Source organism: Meleagris gallopavo, chromosome 1, assembly GCF_905368555.1.
Source record: "Meleagris gallopavo chromosome 1, MGAL_WU_HG_1.1, whole genome shotgun sequence".
Classification (NCBI taxonomy): Eukaryota; Metazoa; Chordata; class Aves; order Galliformes; family Phasianidae; genus Meleagris; species Meleagris gallopavo.
Genome location: NC_139404.1, coordinates 77980590 through 77998248, shown reverse-complemented (window position 1 = coordinate 77998248; position 17659 = coordinate 77980590). Strand labels below are relative to the sequence as shown.

At 41.8% G+C, this 17659-nt stretch overlaps 1 protein-coding gene and 1 non-coding gene across 6 annotated transcripts in view; one reads left to right on the top strand and one right to left on the bottom strand.

Moving 5' to 3' along the window:
* The window catches only part of SPICE1 (spindle and centriole associated protein 1), a 31495-nt gene extending 18207 nt beyond the window's left edge, over positions 1–13288 (bottom strand). The window contains exons 1-9 of one of the 5 annotated variants that reach the window (XM_010718824.3): positions 12672–13288; positions 12227–12274; positions 11600–11746; positions 7615–7717; positions 6738–6859; positions 2525–2625; positions 2052–2188; positions 1682–1822; positions 614–879 (exon numbers count right to left, since the gene is read on the bottom strand). In XM_010718824.3, the coding sequence (XP_010717126.2) occupies positions 614–879; positions 1682–1822; positions 2052–2188; positions 2525–2625; positions 6738–6859; positions 7615–7717; positions 11600–11746; positions 12227–12274; positions 12672–12761 (1155 nt within the window). In that variant the 5' untranslated portion in view covers positions 12762–13288. The remainder of the gene's footprint in view (positions 1–613; positions 880–1681; positions 1823–2051; positions 2189–2524; positions 2626–6737; positions 6860–7614; positions 7718–11599; positions 11747–12226; positions 12275–12671) is intronic. The other 4 variants (XM_085236402.1, XM_010718813.3, XM_010718820.3 and 1 more) reach the window with 4 other exon arrangements.
* Positions 3122–3203, top strand: TRNAS-AGA (transfer RNA serine (anticodon AGA)). Its single transcript has one exon. It is a non-coding gene; the product is annotated as a tRNA-Ser (tRNA).
* Positions 13289–17659: the final 4371 nt, after the last annotated feature.

Sequence of the window (17659 nt, the reverse complement as noted above, 5' to 3'; positions counted from 1 at the left end):
TCCATGAGTCACTCCTGCATCTTGAATAGCTTTGGGTTAGAGATAACTTTTTTTTTTTTTTTTAAATTAAAAATTCCACACAGCTTGCAGGTATTGTCTTTGTGGGATTGCGTTTATCTGCTGCTCTGCATTGCTGTTGTCAGCACTGCATGTTGTTCTTGCTTAAGATGAAGTTGCTGATATAAATGGAAGAAGAAAGCCAAGGAATCTCTCAAAGAAAATAAAAATAGGATTTGGGTACACTTTTGTAGCTCCAGTCATATCATTTTGTGAGGGAAAGAAGAAAATAAATTTATCAACAAAGTTGTAGTTATTATCCTGCCACAATTCTGAACACATGTAAAAAATTAAATTTAAATATATTTCCATTAATATTTTTTTTGAATAGTCACCAGGAGACTTTCATTGTAATTGTCTCCTCCCTTTTCATTAGGGATCCCTGTTTCTAACAAGCTGAGCTTTACCTGCAAATTGCATACAATTCAAATAAGTAGTAGTAATTAGACTTCAAAGTAAAGTAACTAGGAGGCAGGGAAGACCAAAGTTGATAATTCTACAGTAATTTTATATCCTTTTACACTCATTCTACAGAAGGAACTCAAAGTCTTCTCACCTCTTTGAGGTAGCGCATCAAACGACAGAGAGCATTCACCAGTGACAAGGTAAATCCGGTGACGCCTTCACTTTTCTGCAGTTTTTTAACCTCACGTCCTGTACATCGCTCATATTCCTCTAATTCATGCTCCACTTCGTGTATCATGCAGCTGAGAACATCTAGGCTGGATTTACTGTCCCTCTGAAGGTCCATGGGGATTGAATAAGCAGGAGAATCATCTCTCTTCTGCCGTGTAGAATTCTGTGCAATTTGTTTCCTTTTCACTAGGGAAAAAAAAAAAAAAAAAAGTCATTGAAATTTCAATTTGTATAGAAAGCTTTGCAAGTAAGAATGAAATTATACTGTTTACTGAAATATATCAAAGGAGAGGTCCTCTTCTGCATTGAGCTGTATTGGACTGTCAAAGAATGTCCCCAAACATTCCAATTATTTTCAATAATCCAAAAATACATTTTACGCCATCATGTTGGTTCCACTCAAGTTTCACTGGTGCATTTATCTTAGACATCTATTTTTTGTTTTTCTTCTTTCAAATTAGAAGCACAGAAACAGTTTGCTAGTGATCACCCAGTGAATAACATCAGCTGGTTTCAGGTCTTGTATTTACTAACTTCTACAACAATCTTTCCATGTTAATAGTCATATACGAGGATTGACAACAGGTATAAACGATGTGCAGAATAAGGAGATGAAAATTCGTCATATATATATCTGTGCAGCATAGACCAGAAAGTTGTAAAAGAAATAGAAAAGCACCACAAAGGAGAGAACTCTATGCCTAGCAAGAAAATGGGTTGCATCACAGAATTGTATTTATCATTTCCTCCTTCCTATGGACTTTGCTTTGTCACTGGAATATACTATATAAAGGGTTGCAGAATGTCAACCTTTACAAAATGCTCAAAACCTGGATAGTTGAGCCCCCCTGAATTCTTTGGAGTTAGCTCTCCTCTGAGCAGGGAGCATGAGTAGATGACCTCCAAAGATCCCCTTTCAAGACACATTTTCCCATGATACTAAGAACCTTGGTCAAAGGGAAGAATGCTGTTTTTGAAAGTACTAAACTTTTTGCTGAAATTTGCTTCTCTTTTCTTGAGTTTGGGTTCAGCACTTGTCTCACAGTATAAGCAGAGTCTACAGTCTCTTCTTCATCTTGATTCTGATGTCTTGAATGGATTCTCTTGACTACACTGGAAGCATTGAGGGCTGATTTAAATACAAAGCAAAAAAAACACACACTTTCAGTTATGTTCTTAATAGTCCTATGTTATAAAGATATTACAAATACTAGAAAATTAGGCTTCTTAGTGTGAAAATTCATCTAAGCCAAATTAACATATCTCTATTTCTCATCTCAACCCAGATAAGGAACTCGAGACAGGGTCCTGTAAACAGCTTAACAATCCTTGAGAGGCTGTGATCAAGCAAACCCAACCTGAATGTTCCAATGATGAAGATGCAATTGTTGGAGTCAAAGGTATTTCCTGTGATACAGTAGTTTTTCTCAAATCCCTTTCAGCCCACAACTCAGAATTTGCTGAGGAATTTTCTTCTCTCAATATACGAAGTAGCCTACATTCAAAACAAGCATAACAACTAATCACGATATAGTAGCATGACTTGAGATTATTTCTGCAATCTAGAAAAAGTTTCTCTGTAACTACTCAGGGGATCTCTCCATTCAAGCTCATTCACAGGTTTAAGATTAGCACAAAGGCTTTCCTTAGAATTCTGAGGACAAGAAAGTAGTGTGAGGGGAACAAAAATCACACAAACAGGAAAGAAACCACACAAAACTGAGTTAACTATTCTCATACAACATCTTCTAACACAGTTATAACTGCCTAGTTTAACACTAAGTTCTAGTGCTAAAAGGGTGAAAACCTAAATAGACATACTTGCACTGACCTGTCACAATTGATACTGGATTTGAAATTCAGAGATTCGTGCTGTCCATTTTCTGATTGGCATATGGATAATGCCTCTTCTTCTTCCCCCTCATTAAGAGCCTTTTTTGAGACAAAGAAATAAAACAGACCTCAGAGTAACTTCAAACGGTCTCTAGGAAGAAATTAGATATGAGATGCAGTGCTGACAACAGCAATGCAGAGCAGCAGATAAACGCAATCCCACAAAGACAATACCTGCAAGCTGTGTGGAATTTTTAATTTAAAAAAAAAAAAAAGTTATCTCTAACCCAAAGCTATTCAAGATGCAGGAGTGACTCATGGATACAGAGGGCCTTTGAGAAATTGTGAAAAAGATTATGGCAGTTCTATATATGCACCCTTAACAGATGCCGCAGAGTATGTTACCTAAATCCCAATGCTCTATTTCATAGCAAAAGTGACCTTAGATACCACCTCGCTCCAACCCTGTGGCTATGGGCCAGGGTACCTCCCAGTAGATGAGGTTGACCACGGTGTCATCCAGTCGCTCAATCTACAAATTGCTCTTAATTTTATAGTGTTCCTCGAGGCAGATGGTGCACACCCATAACGTGCAGTAGTCGTGGCCGAGTGGTTAAGGCGATGGACTAGAAATCCATTGGGTTCTGCCCGCGCAGGTTCGAATCCTGCCGACTACGAAGTGCTCCTTTTTCCTGGAGAAACTCGTGGCTCGTGGCTTGGATATCCGTTTTTATAAGCTCCCTTCAGGCAGTGAAAGGATGCAAAGAGCTCTCCTTGGAGGTTTCTCTTCCCCAGGCTAAACAAACCCATCTCCCCCAAGCTGTCTTCCTGGAGGACATTCTCTAGTCCTCTGATCATCTTCGTGGCCCTCTTTTTGGACCTGCTCCAGGAACTCTGCATCCTTCTTGTGCTGGGTCCTCCTGAGGGCAGAACAGAGGTGAACAGTCACCTCCCCTCCCTGCTGTCCAACCCTCTTTTTGCAGCCCAGGATGCATTTGGCCTTCCGGGCTGCAAGAGCACGTTCCTAGCTCATGTTAAGCTTTTAATCCACCTGGTTCCCCAGGCTCTTCTCCACAGGGCTACTCTTAATGAGTTCTTCTCCCAGTCCGTAAACCTAATCTGGGACTGTAACAAACCAGGTGCAACGCATTGCTCTTGCCTTGTTGAACCTAACTAGGTTAATGTTGGCTCACTTCTCTAGCCTGTGCAGATTTCACTGGGTGGTGTCTCTGCCGGCTGTAGCATCAACTACACTGCTTAGCTTGGTGTCATCAGCAAGCTTGCTGAGGGTGCATTCAATCCTACTGTCTGTGTTGTTGATAAAGATGTTGAAGAGTACCAGTCCCAAGATGGACTCCTGGGGCACGCCACTCATGACCATTCTCCACCTGGATGTAGAGCCGCTGACTACAAACCTCTGGCTGCAACCATCCCACCAATTCCTTATCCACTGAATAGTCTACCCTTCAAATCCATATCTCTCCAATAAAGAGATAAGGATATGCGGGAGATAAGGTAATGCGGGACTATGTCAAAGGCCTAGCAGAAGTCCAGATGGATTACCTCATTTGCTCTTCCTCTGTCCACTGATGCTGTCAGTCCTCACTGAAGGCCACGAGGTGATCAGGCCAATCTGCCCTTGACGAAGTCTTGCTGTCTGGGTCAGACCACCTTCTGATCTCACGTGCCTTATCCTCTCTTCCAGGAGGATCTGCTCCAAGATCTTCCTATGCACAGATGTGAGGCTTAATGGCCTGTATTTCCGTTGTGCCGTTGACCGCTTCTCTCTGGGTACAATCTTACAACTATTTCTTTGTCTATCGACCAGTCCACCCATCAATCCATACTTTTCCAATTTGGAAAGAAGGATGCTATCTATGGGAGACCATGTCAAAGGCCTTACTGAACTCCAGACAGTAGCTCTAACCTTGCTGCTGACAGTCATACATTCAGCCTCAAGAGGCAGTCTCAGTTCTTAACTCTTGCTCTGTTCTTAACGCAGGAGGGATTTCACTCTCCTTGTCATGGTTTTATAATTTTGTTATTGGTATTCCACATCATAATATCATGTAAAGCATGGGGAATTAAAGAGTTAATACTCCAGTTCCATGAACTGACAACTTTCCAGATTCCTGGTTCTCAAAAGAGAAGAACTACTTATCCCAGTGGACTTCACATTCAGAGAGGAAGATAAATCATGGGACCTCTCTCTCTTGTTCGCTGCTTGGCAGTGTGTGGGTGTGCTCCCAAGCCGTGCACCTTCAGTTCAAAGTAAGGCTTTCAGTTTCGGATGTTCTCTCTCTTACCTTATTTGATTTATTAGTCTCAATTCCAATTATATTGTATTATATTGTGTTATCTTGCATTCTGATATCATATTTAGTAAAATTAGATTCCCTCCTTAGATCATTGCTGCTGTTCTATTTTTGGGCCCAGCTCCCATCTCCCTACCCTTCCCCTTTTCCCTTCCCATTTTTGGGCCAAGGGGCCCATGGGCCTGCTGCTCCCTGTCATGGGCATAGATTGATCTAGATAACTCCGTGACACCCCTAATCCCCTCCGGAGGTTCAGGAACGTGACAGACACTGAAAGCTTTACTGGCAGCGAAGATCGAAGTAAAGAACTCATCTTTACCTCACCTCAGCCTCTTCCACATCAGTTGAAGCCAGTTCTTCCTTCTCATTTACCAGAGGGGGTACAGTCTCCTTTGCCTGTCTCTCCTGACTAATTTATCTAAAGAAACCCTTGTTATTTTTTACATATCTCACAAATTTTAATTACATCTGCACCTTGGCTTTCCTGACCTTATCTCTGCATAACTGGACAGCAACCCCATATTCTTCCCAGGTCATCCATCCTTGCTTCCATTGCCTATACTTTCCCTTTTTATCCCTCAGTTTGTCCAGCAAGTCCTTGCTCAACAATAGGAGTAAGTTGGAAAAAAAATTATATATATATAATTAAGTTTTAGAAAGGATATATATCTAAAAGGCTATACATATCTAAAATTTCAGTCATTTGACATTACAAACTAAACAACCTTATCATGAGATTTGCATAATTATACGTCTATATTCTATGTGTAAAACACAAACACAACAAATACAGTCCCACATACTGTATTCACATAAAGCAAATCAAATTTGGAATTAGTGTTCCTCGAACTACCATGTTTCTGCCCTTCTGGGTGTGCATCACCAGAATGAGTTTAACTGGGATTTTCACAGGAATATAAGGAATAGAAAAATCTCAGAGACACTCAGGCAGACATCTATCAGTACTATTTTCTTCTGAAAATCTATGCCTATCCCTCTGCATGCATCCAGTGATACAACTCGGTAATGCTACAGTTATTTTTCCATTGTAAAAGCAAAGCAAAACAAAAACTCCACATACTGAAATTATCAGACTACATGAGCACTACTACAATTCTGAATGCAGACGTTTGTGCAAGATAATAAAATATAGGAATAGGGAAACATGAAAATATGACATCAGCACTTTTAGCTCCATAGCTTTTCTGTTATTCATCAGATTGAGCTACTTTTCAGTAGTGTCATATTACACTTCTCAAACCAAAGTACACATTCTTGCTATAAGTCATGCTATGAGAAGAAAACAGAATACTTGAGGCACTCTAACTAAAATTCTGAATAAATTTAAACAAGCATTAAGCTTTTTACACAATCTAAATAATTGCACAATAACGTGAGGTATTAAAAATAAAACCTATAGGACTAATCAAGGTTTTGGAATTACCTGGGATACATATACATGTGTGTGATCACATGTAAATTGCAGCCCAGGTGGCTACACACCTATATATGTAGGCACAAGTAGAAAAATGATAGGCATATTTGAATGGATAGCAATTAGGTCTAAGTGACACTAGAGTTGGGCCGTTGGATTTTTTTTAAGCCTGTAATTACTTCACTCTCATACTGAAAATTCCAGAATTTAAAAGGGAGAGCTTGCTATTGTGAGACTTAGGAAGTTTTTTCTACTCGAAAGTTAAGAAAAAAAAAAAAAAAAATCATGATTCCCAGACTCTCAAAACAAATTCATGTCAATTTAATGCAGTTTTCTCTGCTTGTTATTAGCACTGTATACAGTGCCTAGAAGAAATGCTTAGGTCTGCTGGGAAACTCTACCTTTGAATATCTCTATTTTGTGCAAACAAGAAACATGGAACATACATATAAATTAATTACCTGGGAATCCATGACAGATTCACTAAGGATGGAAAGCTGAGTGGGAGATTCCCATTTTTGTACAATGGGTCCCTGAGATGATTCTAAATCACAGTTAGGAGCCATTGTTACATTAGGGAAACCTAGAGGAATCAGACAAAACAGGGGAGAACAGAAAGGGCTGAGTCAGTACATCGTAGGACTAAGTACCAAAATGCAAGTTCCTGCATTTTGCACAGAGACAGTCACAATGATATGTGTTGTTTTGAATAACTGACAAAGGCCGTAGAATTATCTCAATACATTCAACCACATATCAGGCTCCTGTCCTTCTCAACTGTGTAAATAAACTAGTGCAGAAAAAGCGTGTCATTTGGAATAGTAATTAAATGCAAGAGAACTGCAGCCTAAAGGCAAAATATAAGCTTAACATCTCATGTGCAAATGGCCAATCCTTTTCAGCAGTGAAAGGATTCATAAACCAGGATAAAAAAAATGGAAAAAGATTTATTCACAAGTTACTGATATATCTTCAACAATACCTAAGAACAACGAGGCAATCTGGGCAAAAATGAGAATGAGAACTACTACCATGGCAAAAACTGGTGCTCTGTATTGGTTGGTAACTTGGTTGCAGAAATCAGCATCAGGTATTTTAGAGTAAGTGATCAGAAATTCCATTATAGACTCGTACAGTGGAATAACCAGCCACAGTTCACTTTTTCCTGCCACATTAGATATTATCCTCATCTGTGTTTCATCCAACATAAACATGATCAGTCATATCACATTAGATGATCAGGCAAAAACAGTTACAAAGAATACTTTGTAACTCAAGACTATGAGAAGCAAGAAGTTAGTCTTGAATGCACTGTCACATACAAATGAGGTAGTTTACCTGTTCGCGTGTGAGGGGCCTTCCCAAACATGTCTTTTACCACAGCCATAACCTGATCAGACCGTTTCAATACATCTTGCAAATCATATTGATCAGAGAGAATCTGAAAGTATAGCATATAAGGAAATATTTCATACTGTGCAGAATGATTTTTCCTTTGTTTTTGAGTACTGTTCTTCAAAACAGCTAACAAAAGAATAGCTAAGGTGGTAGTTTACAAAGTAGGTACTGTGCGGCTAGGTCCTAATTAAGATAGATAAGAAAACTGTAATCTGTTCCAAATGACTAGAATTCACCTCATTTTTCTGAAAAGTTAAACTGTTATCTCTCCAGAAGTGTCAACACCGACTTATCTGACAGACAACCAAGAACTGAACTAGTTGATTAGATCCAAATATTTCAGACCAACTTGCTTCATTCAGTCTTGATTACTAGAAATCCTGCCTCAAATTAAGCCTCATACCTTCATACAAACTTCAGCAGACATAAATAGGTGGCTGCATCTGGCAATACAAAATGCTTTGGCCATGTCCACGCATTTCTCAAAAGATACAGCTTCTATATTCACGGTATCTCCCTCTCCCACTATCTGAAGTCTATTACTGGAACCATGAAAACTGCCTCCTAAGGAGGGAAGTTTTTGAGTTTAAAAGGACATTCAGCCACTGCTAACTGAAGTTGATGGAAAAATGTCTCCTGTGGGCAGAACACAATTCTAAACTCACCAACTAGTAGTTTCATTCATTAAGCTAGAAATGGAGAGCAGTGAGAACTAAAAGCAAAGAAAAAACACCTTCCCCTCATCCACCTTCTTCAATTTCTTCTCCCTGAGCAGCCAGAGCAGATGGTAAGTGTGGGTTGTGTCAGTCTATAACACCACTCATCTGCTGCTCTTTCATCTTCACACTCCAGTGTTCTATACCACTCAAGGTCCTTTCCAGAGGATGCCATCCTTCCCAAACTGATCCTGTGTGGGCTTCCCTCAAGCTGCAGCCCTTCAAGCACTGCTCCAGCACAGCTCCATACCACAGGGCCAGCCCTCCAGGAACCGTTCCATATATGTCTCCACAGGTGGCAGCAACCCCAGACCTCCTGCTCCACTGTGGGCTCCTCTTCATGGGCAGCAGCCCTGGCCTGGTGCCTGCTCCTACAAGGGCTCACTATGGCCTCAGCCTCCTTCAGGCCACATCCACTTGCTGTACCATGGGCTCCTCCATTGGCTGCACATGGAGATCTGCTTCATGTAGCACACAATGGGCAGCAGGGGGAACAGCCTGCTCCACCACAGGCCTCTCCTCAGGCTGCATGTAACTTCTGCTCCACATGTGGTGCATCTCATGCCCTCCTTCTGCACTGACCTGGATGTCTGCAAGGCTCATTTACACATTTGTCTAGTCTTTTGAGACTGAATTACACTGCAGTATATCACTTTTCCTCATAATCAATTTAGCAAATCAGTGAACATTCACCTCTTGTAATCATCTTATATATTTAAATCCCCAAATCATCATTTACTTTTTATCCTTGATACTAACTTTGCGTTTAGCCATCTAATGATAAAATTAAGCACGTTTTTAGATAATGTCATGCAAGGCCAAAGAGGAAAAAAAGTAAGAATGCTTACCTATTCCAAAACATGACTCCTTTGCTGAAAGCAATGAAAACTAAGGTGACACGCTTACTCCAACAAAACTGATCTTGACTAATTTGTTTTCATGCTCGCTACTAGATCAGCATTATTAGGTTCCAAAACTTTGCTCTTCTGCTCAACATTTAAGAATGTTTATTTAGACCATGGTTCCTAAGGTAAGTTAGCTTACATTTGTTTGCTATCAGCAGATCTAGGCCCATTTACACTCCCTCTACATACTCACTGTGTGCTGTACCTTCTCCCACTTTAGTAGCACTCACAAATTTCATTAAAATTCAGAATGTTACTAAAGATAATTAAACAGGACTAATCCTAACCTTTTCAACTATACTAATACATTCACTATGTACCCTTCAGTGTAATGCACTGACATTATTTTAGAAACAGGCTGTAGGACCACCCACAATTCAGTAACTGAAATGAGTCACATAATTTTTCCTTCAGAATTTTAGCAAGCATCTCCCTCAAAAGTTTAAAGTTAAGCTCATCCATTTGGTAATTTTTACTCTCTTTTGTCAACATATAGATAAAAGAAAAGATATGCTACTGGCAGCATCTTCCTAAATTTTGCTTCCAGTTGATTAAGATTCAAGGGGCTTAGGATGTTGAGATCATGCAACAGTAAACAAAGATCACTGAGTAACAGAAGCAAGGAGATAACCCACAGTGCTTAGGCCATACTGGAAAATGCAGACTGAAGAAGTTCTTCAATTACACTGAACAACAGGACCAGTGACTAACAGAATTTAACTTGGGGATTCAGGAAAATAGTGACTCTTCTCCATATTTATAATTCACACTCAAGAAGATGCCAGTACATCAAGCAGCAATAGCAGCATGTGTTTCATCTTGCCTGGAATCACGTGTTCCTATCTAGAACAGTCTTTTCTCAGATTCAAAACTAGACATATAATATGTTGATTAAAACTACTCTTTTAAATACAAGGGAGAAATCTGCTCAGGAGGAATTAAAATTAGTGCAATGTCATTACAAATGGCAAGAAATATAGAAGACTATTCCAAGTGTGTGAAACAACCAAGTCATGTATTAAGTAGTCCAAACACACTTAAGAGCTTGTGGCCCTACCTACACTTGGTATAAATATATATTCTAGAAGGAATTTTTCTTGGATCTAGCCTGCACCAGGGAATTTTGTATAAAAGCCTACAGGGTTTTTTCTAGAATACTGCCCTAAAATGGACTTGGCATAAAAGCGTGAAAATAACAGATGTTTAAATCAAAGTGATTCTTGGTTACAAATATCCTTAACATAAATTTTGTTGTGGTTGGAGACAAGAAAGATATTAAATACGAATTTATTAGGTTTTAAAAATCACCTACTACTTTCGTTTGTTTCTGTCTATGCTTCAATGTTCTCAAAGTTCACAGCAAGATTTCTGAAAATTTACAAAAACAAGATGAGAAACAGAAGTCTTTGATGGTTAACCCACTGTGCATATGCAGGACTGCTGAATTAGTACATCATTACTTTATCTGCTAGGTGAACATTGTTGATATTGAATGATAATGAACAAGACTAACTCTGGGTTTGTCCAAGTGCTGATGAAGTTTCAAAGCTACTGTATTTTGAGATCAGTTTTCATGACATTTGGCAAGTAATATCCTGCTGTTGAAACAAAAAGATGGTATTTAACAGAGAAATCTATTGTCAGCCACTGAAAGCCTCTGTCTCTGCAAACTAAACTTAGTTTTGCTGCTATTGTAGAAAGTTCAAAAGCAATTTAAAAAGTATTTTCAGTTAGAAAATACTAACTACCTAGTAAACAAACATTTATACTCCCAGTTGACAGATCTGTCTGCCAGCCAACTCAACCTTTGTTTCATCATCTTTCCTTCCAGACAAGCTCTTCCTTCTTGCCTTTCACCTTTTGGTCCCCTGCATTTCCCCTGTGTCAATAAGGAATGGCAGATAAGGATGTCCTTCTCAAAATTATAAATGCTCATGTGTTCATCAAACAAAGAAAAATACTAGGCAGGGAGAAAAGGAGGCAAGATCGGACCGAGGACACAAACAACGTGCATCCTTTTCAAAGCACAGAGCTTAACTCTGCAAAGAGTTCCTGTTCAGATGCAAGGAGGCCTACAGCATTACAGAGGGCATACACAGTCCACGCGAATACTCTAACTGTACAGGTAAGACGTTACACAGTCTATGCCAAGCTACCGCATGTAGAGGAAAAAGAAAGTATGCACACATGAAGGCCAACTATACAAAAAGAGGAACTAATTTTTTTCACTGATGTGCAAAAGCAGTTTTCTACTACTACTGCAAATCATTTGCAGCAGGCTGAAAGCACAGATTTTGCTCTTACCTCATGCATTAGGGCCAATTTCCTTTTCTCCAAAGAATCAGGGGCCAGCTGTTTTTGCTTTTTCCATTTTCTTCTCAGTGTCTTCTCTTGTAGTTCCAGATGTGCCAGTGCTTTGTTTTTTGATTTGTGTATTTCATGGCGACGCAGCTATGTGAACGTGAAAGAAACTAGTTTAAAATGAAAGTACAATGTAAAAGAAAAACTAGGAAGACCATGATGACAACTCTTCTATCTTGATTTTACCATTCACATGCTGGTTGTTTTATTTCATGATAGTACAAACAAAAACCTCACAAACATCCTCAAGTGTCAAATGCCACCAATACTAGCCATGTTTAAAGCAGTTTCAAAGGTGAATGGAGGAAGTCTCACAGCTTCCATCTGCCCGCCATCACTGAATCAAGAGTTTTCTCAACACAGAAAAAACCCACAAACATTCCCAAGTAGAAAGCTGTTGCATTTTCCTGATTTAATGCTTGTGTCAATGATCAGTGAAATTCTCACTCTTCTTCTAACGCTGATATATGTATATAGTTTAAATACAAATACGTAAAGTGCTTGCTAATGTAGCTGCCTGGAGGCCGTCAAGACAACCATTTGTAGAACCAGCTCAGATGTTACACTTACGATGTCCTCAGGAGTTGCACGGTGAACCGTCAAATCGTGGACAGTATTCTGCACAAAGGAACAAGAGAACACATCAAAAGCGATTAAAGAGGAGAAAAAGGATAAAATTACACAACGGTACGCATCAATATCTAAACTTTCAGGAACTCCCAACTCCCCCTGCTCTCTCCAGGCCGGTGAAAAAGGTCGGACGGGAAAACCACCCCACACAACTAAGCCTCCGGAGGGAAGGGGAACGAGGAGGGGAGTTGGCTGTGCGAAGCACTGATGGTGGCTGGCTCACTCCCGCTCAGAGCCCCCCCCCCCCCACCTTTCCCCAACCGCTCACGGCCGGATCGGGCGGCCCAGCGCCCACGAGCCGCCACAATAGGCTCCCCTAGCCCCGCTCGAAGCCCGTCCTGCCCGGAGCCGAGCCGTCCGCCCCCGTCGCAGAGACAGCACTTACGTCCCAATCCCGCTTGGCCACCGTCGCTTTCCTCGGTCCCTTCCTGGCAGCGCCGCGGAGCCGCGTTCGGGGCCCGCTCAGCAGCGACATGGCCGCCCCGCCGGCGGCTCGAGCGGGCCGCGCGCGCACCCTTTCTCCGTTGCCACGGGGACGGAGCCGTTCGCCGCGCCCCGAGGGGTGGAACGTGGCGGCGGCTGGCCCCGCCTCGAGCTACCGCTGGCTCCCCTTAAGGCAGCACCTTGACTCTTGGCGACCTCCGCCGAAAAGTCATCTTCGTTACCTCCGATCCTGCTTCTTCGTGTTCTGGCTCACCCGCGCCTCATGCCGCCGTCTCCCTCTGCGCTGCGTTTTCCATGAGGAAAGCCCCTGACGGGCGCCTCGTGGCACGAGGGGATGCCCCTGAGGGCGCGGCTGGGCCATCTCTTCACTCTCTCGCCCCAATCCTACTCATTTATGCCGTTATCATCTTTCTCCACTGCAAACACCACCCCAGGACAACTTGCAGTGCCCCTGTCAGAGAGACTTGGAAGTTTCCAGATGTATTTCAAATCTTAATTAAGATAATTAAGAGGTAATTAAGAGCAGAACATCACACAAGCTCTTAAATGAAGAAAACGTGACATTAAGGAGTGGCAGCTGGTTGTGTTTTAACAAACAGATCTCAGTAGCGGTGCCACCAAGGAAGCGTGCACCTCCCTACCCAAGGAATGTCCAACTCCCACAAAGTAACCGGCTGTTAACACCCATTTATTTACCTTATGACCGAGTGCAGAGCTTTTCCTATAGACTTGCCCCACAAATATGCCACGGCAGGGGGTTGGAACAAGAGGATCTTTAAGGTCCCTTCCAACCTAAGACATTTTATGATTCTGTGATCTGCTTCCTTGGGTCACATAGGTAGACACATAAATTATTTTGAAGGGTTGGAATTAACATTTTGTGTTACAGTGTGAGCTTAATATTGAGTCTGTTGCGTGTGGAAAGAGAAGATGTAGGGTTTATCAGCTTTTCAGTCAAAAATCCTTCCTTAATTAAAAAGAAATTCCCTTTCACCAAGATCTGATGGTGCCGAGTCCTCATCGATCTAATTCCAGCTTCATCAATCCTGCTGTGAAGATGCAGATGGCAACGTTGAACGAGCTGAGGAAAGGAATTGCTTGATATGCAACACAAGAAGAAAAAGAAGAGGGAAGTTTCAAAGGGAGAAAAAGAGTGACAGCAAAAGACTAACAGTGATTGCCTTTGTTGAGGTGCTGCAAATGTGCCTGGGGTGTTTTTTATGCAGGAGGTTGCACCTGAAATTCAATTTTCATATGCAATCTAAAGCTGAACATCAGACTTCAGTCTATAGTAAAAGAAATCTCTAATCCTAGGCATATATATAAGGCAATGTACTGGATTGGTTACTCTTTGTTTACTTGAAAATCTGTAACACAAAAATGTAAATTAAAGACACATCTGGAATTCTGTCCTAGTGTGGCTTAAAAACATCTGGAAGAACAAGGAATATTGAAAAGAGAGGAAAGTGATCACAGCACAATTAGATCAATGTAGCATGTACTCTGAAAGCTCATAAGTCTCTCAGCTATTATTAATTACGTGTAAGTTTAATTGCTAAATACCTCATGTAAGCTCGCAGAGACACTCCTCATTCAGCTACCTATATAAGAATGGAGAGCAGGTCTTTGTGCTCCTAGTGTGCTTTGGACTCAAAGATTTTTGAACATTCCATCCAACTTGCGATATTCTATGATATTCTATCAAACGTCCTAGAAGCCTGTCTACCCTTCCTTGTTTTTCTTCAGACTGCATTTACAACAGTGTCTGAAAATGATCCATTATCTCTGCAGAAGCCAGCTGAATACCTACAGCATCTATTTGCTTATGGAGCTTATGAAACAGAGACTACATACACAGAAAGTAGTGATTTAAGACCCTCAAGTTTCCAACCAGTTTGGTTGGTTATATACTTAAAATCTTTCTCTTTCCAAAATGGTAAGGTTTGAGGAAATTCCTTTGGAATTGAGATCTTTCCCCTATCCTGGCTGTTTGGCAGCACTGGTTACCAGGAGAAATGCTGCTTCCTTAGTTTTGTTTTTTTCTTCCAAAGCACTGAGACTTTCTACTTTTGCTATGTTTTGCTATGGCAAAACAAAGAAACAAAAAACACACCAACCAGCAATGACTCTCTTGTGAGCCTCTGCTTCACTGTAGTACCTCCTCCTCCCTAAGACACTCACAACCCTTTGGTCTTTGCTAAGTTGGGAGAAAGGGTCATGTGAGGAGATATGTGGCCCAGCAGCACCTCCAAAGGAAAGGACCCTGAGAGCATGCCCTCTCCTGGAGGTTTAACACCCCAGGCTTGGTGCCAAAGCAGAGATAGTGCAGCCTAGGGCTACCCTGCTTTGCTCTAGTGACCCTGAAGGCAGTGCTGTAGGGAAGCCTCAGAGATAGCTGGCTTCTGCCTTCCCATGGGTGCTGTACTTACACCATGGCTCTGGTGCTGGGCACTGCCTGTCCTACAACTACAGCTGTGTGACACCCGTGATGGAGCTCCTGGCTTGACCGAAGACCTGCCTCGTTGTCATGGTTTGCCAGGCAATTTGGACTCATTATATTGAGCCCAGCTGTCATCTTCAGGCCACCCTGTCCTCTGATGCCAGTGTGCTATGGCACATATAGGAACTCTCCCACCAATCCTACCCCATTATATGTCTGGATCAGCATCTTGTCTCTATGTGTACATATTATTTCTTCCAAAACACATGCTGTTATTCAAGAGCGAGAGCTAGGTGGACATGAAAAGGGCAAACAGGCTACTTTAGTAACAGGGCTGAGGGAAGAGAGATAAATCAGCCAGTCTCCATGTTATCTGGAAAGATAATGAAACAACCTGTTCAGTAATCAGCAGGCAAGAAACCAAATAACAATAAAGTGATGAGAAACAGGCAGTGCACATTTGTCCAGAACAAATAATGTCAGAGTAACCTAATTTATTTCTTTGCAGAGATAACTGACTTAGGAAGTGCTGAAAGAAATAGATGAAACGTTTGGACTTTAGTAGGGCTCTTGTCATTGCACTGAAGACCATTCTCATAAAAGCAAATAAGCTTCCAATTGGAATTAACACGAGAGGAGCATGTGATTGAACAGCAATTCCCAAAATGTAACTGCGGATATTTTCCAGACAATAGGAAGGTTTAACAAATTAAAAGATCTGATCTGTCTGCTAAGATTGATTATTTTAATTAGTGAGTTGGATGATGGAATCGACCTGTCTTTAAACTTAGAATTATAGTATCATTAAGGTTGGAAAAGACTCATCCCCACCATGCCCTGTAAATCATGTCGCTTAGTGCCACATCTACACGTTTCTTCAACACCTTCAGGGATGATGAGTCCACCATCTCCCTGGGCAGCCCCAGGGAGAAAAAGAAATGTGTAATCCTCTGTAGGATATCAAAACATACATCCATTCACCGTAAGTACTCGAAGAAATCTGTAATTCTGCACTGGAAGTGTCGACTCTATAGAGATCACTTATTTATCATAAGGTCAGTGCAACACAGAAGACAGTACACTGATTCCCTACTGATCTACTGATCTGAAATATACACAACACTAAATGACCCCAAAACTATTAGTAGGTGCCAGTGCTCTCTTGGTATTCAGAGTACTGGCTTCATACCACCTGTCACACTGCTCTGAGCATCCTGGCATGTCAGAGGCATGCTTTTGCTTTGCCTTGACTCCTTCTGCTCTCTGAGGCCTCTCTCTATGGCACTGCACAGGTTCTGGTCTGCACAGCACAACATCGCAGGCCGAAAGGCACTCTTGGTGTTAGAGTGGCCATCTTCCTGTAGATCTCTCCTGTGGGAGGCTTGCCTTCGTGCCACTATTTCTTAGAACTCTGACAGAAGGCAGGGTGGCTTAATGGCAGCCCACTTCAAGACTAAAATAAATCACTGACAATTTTTGTATTTGTTTGCTCTTGGCAGAGATTGCACGAATACCCAAAGATCAAAATAACAGCATAATGTAAGCTGAGCCGTTCTGCTGAGCTTTACAATTTCTCCTCTTCCTTTGAAGAGTGACCCTCAGGAAGTCACTCAGTCTTGAAAAGAAACCCCACTGCTCGGACAGCCTCTGTGGCCAAAGTCAACATAACTGGAGAACTCAGGGTGGCTTTATAAAATCATGTCTTCTATGAATTTGCCTTCAGCCTGAAGAACCTTTCACGTTGCTTTCTGGTAATGCCCTTTTACTTAATAGTGCATCCCAAAACTTGGGGTCTGACACATTTCTCAGGCACATTTTCAACAGAATATAAGAGGGGAAAGCAGGGAGAGAGAGACCCTTGGCCTAACAGTATCACTCTCATCTGGCTGAAAAGGTTGATTATCACAGTGATTTTTGTAGCAGTTTCACGGACTACTTAGATAACGTAGGATGGAATGAGGCATTCTTGAACTAACAGAATGACATCTTGCTGCAGCCTTTCACACCTTTCATCCCAGTAGCCAAAAAGCCTGGGATGGCTCTATGCAAAACACATTCCAAGCACCCATCATCACTCCAGCAAACTGGCAGAGCACAGGGTGAGAACACGGTGGGTTGTGGGTGTTGAAGCCCCGCAGATCACAGAAGCACAGAATCGTAGGGGTTGGAAGGGACCTCCAAAGATCATCGAGTCCAACCCTACTGCCAAAGCAGGTTCCCTACACCAGGTCGCACAAGTAGGCATCCAGGTGGGTCTTGAATATCTCCAGAGAAAGAGACTCCACAATCTCCCTGGGCAGGCTGTTCCAATGCTCCATCAGCCTCACCGTAAAGAAGTTCCACTGCCGTGGCACTGTCCCACGTACCCTTGCACCCCTAAACTCACAGCACACGTCCCAAAGGTGAAAAGCTCCCTGACAACCGACGGCGAGGGCCGGCTCAGAATTTGGGGCCGGGCACACGGAGGAGACCCTCCTCCAGGGGCCAGC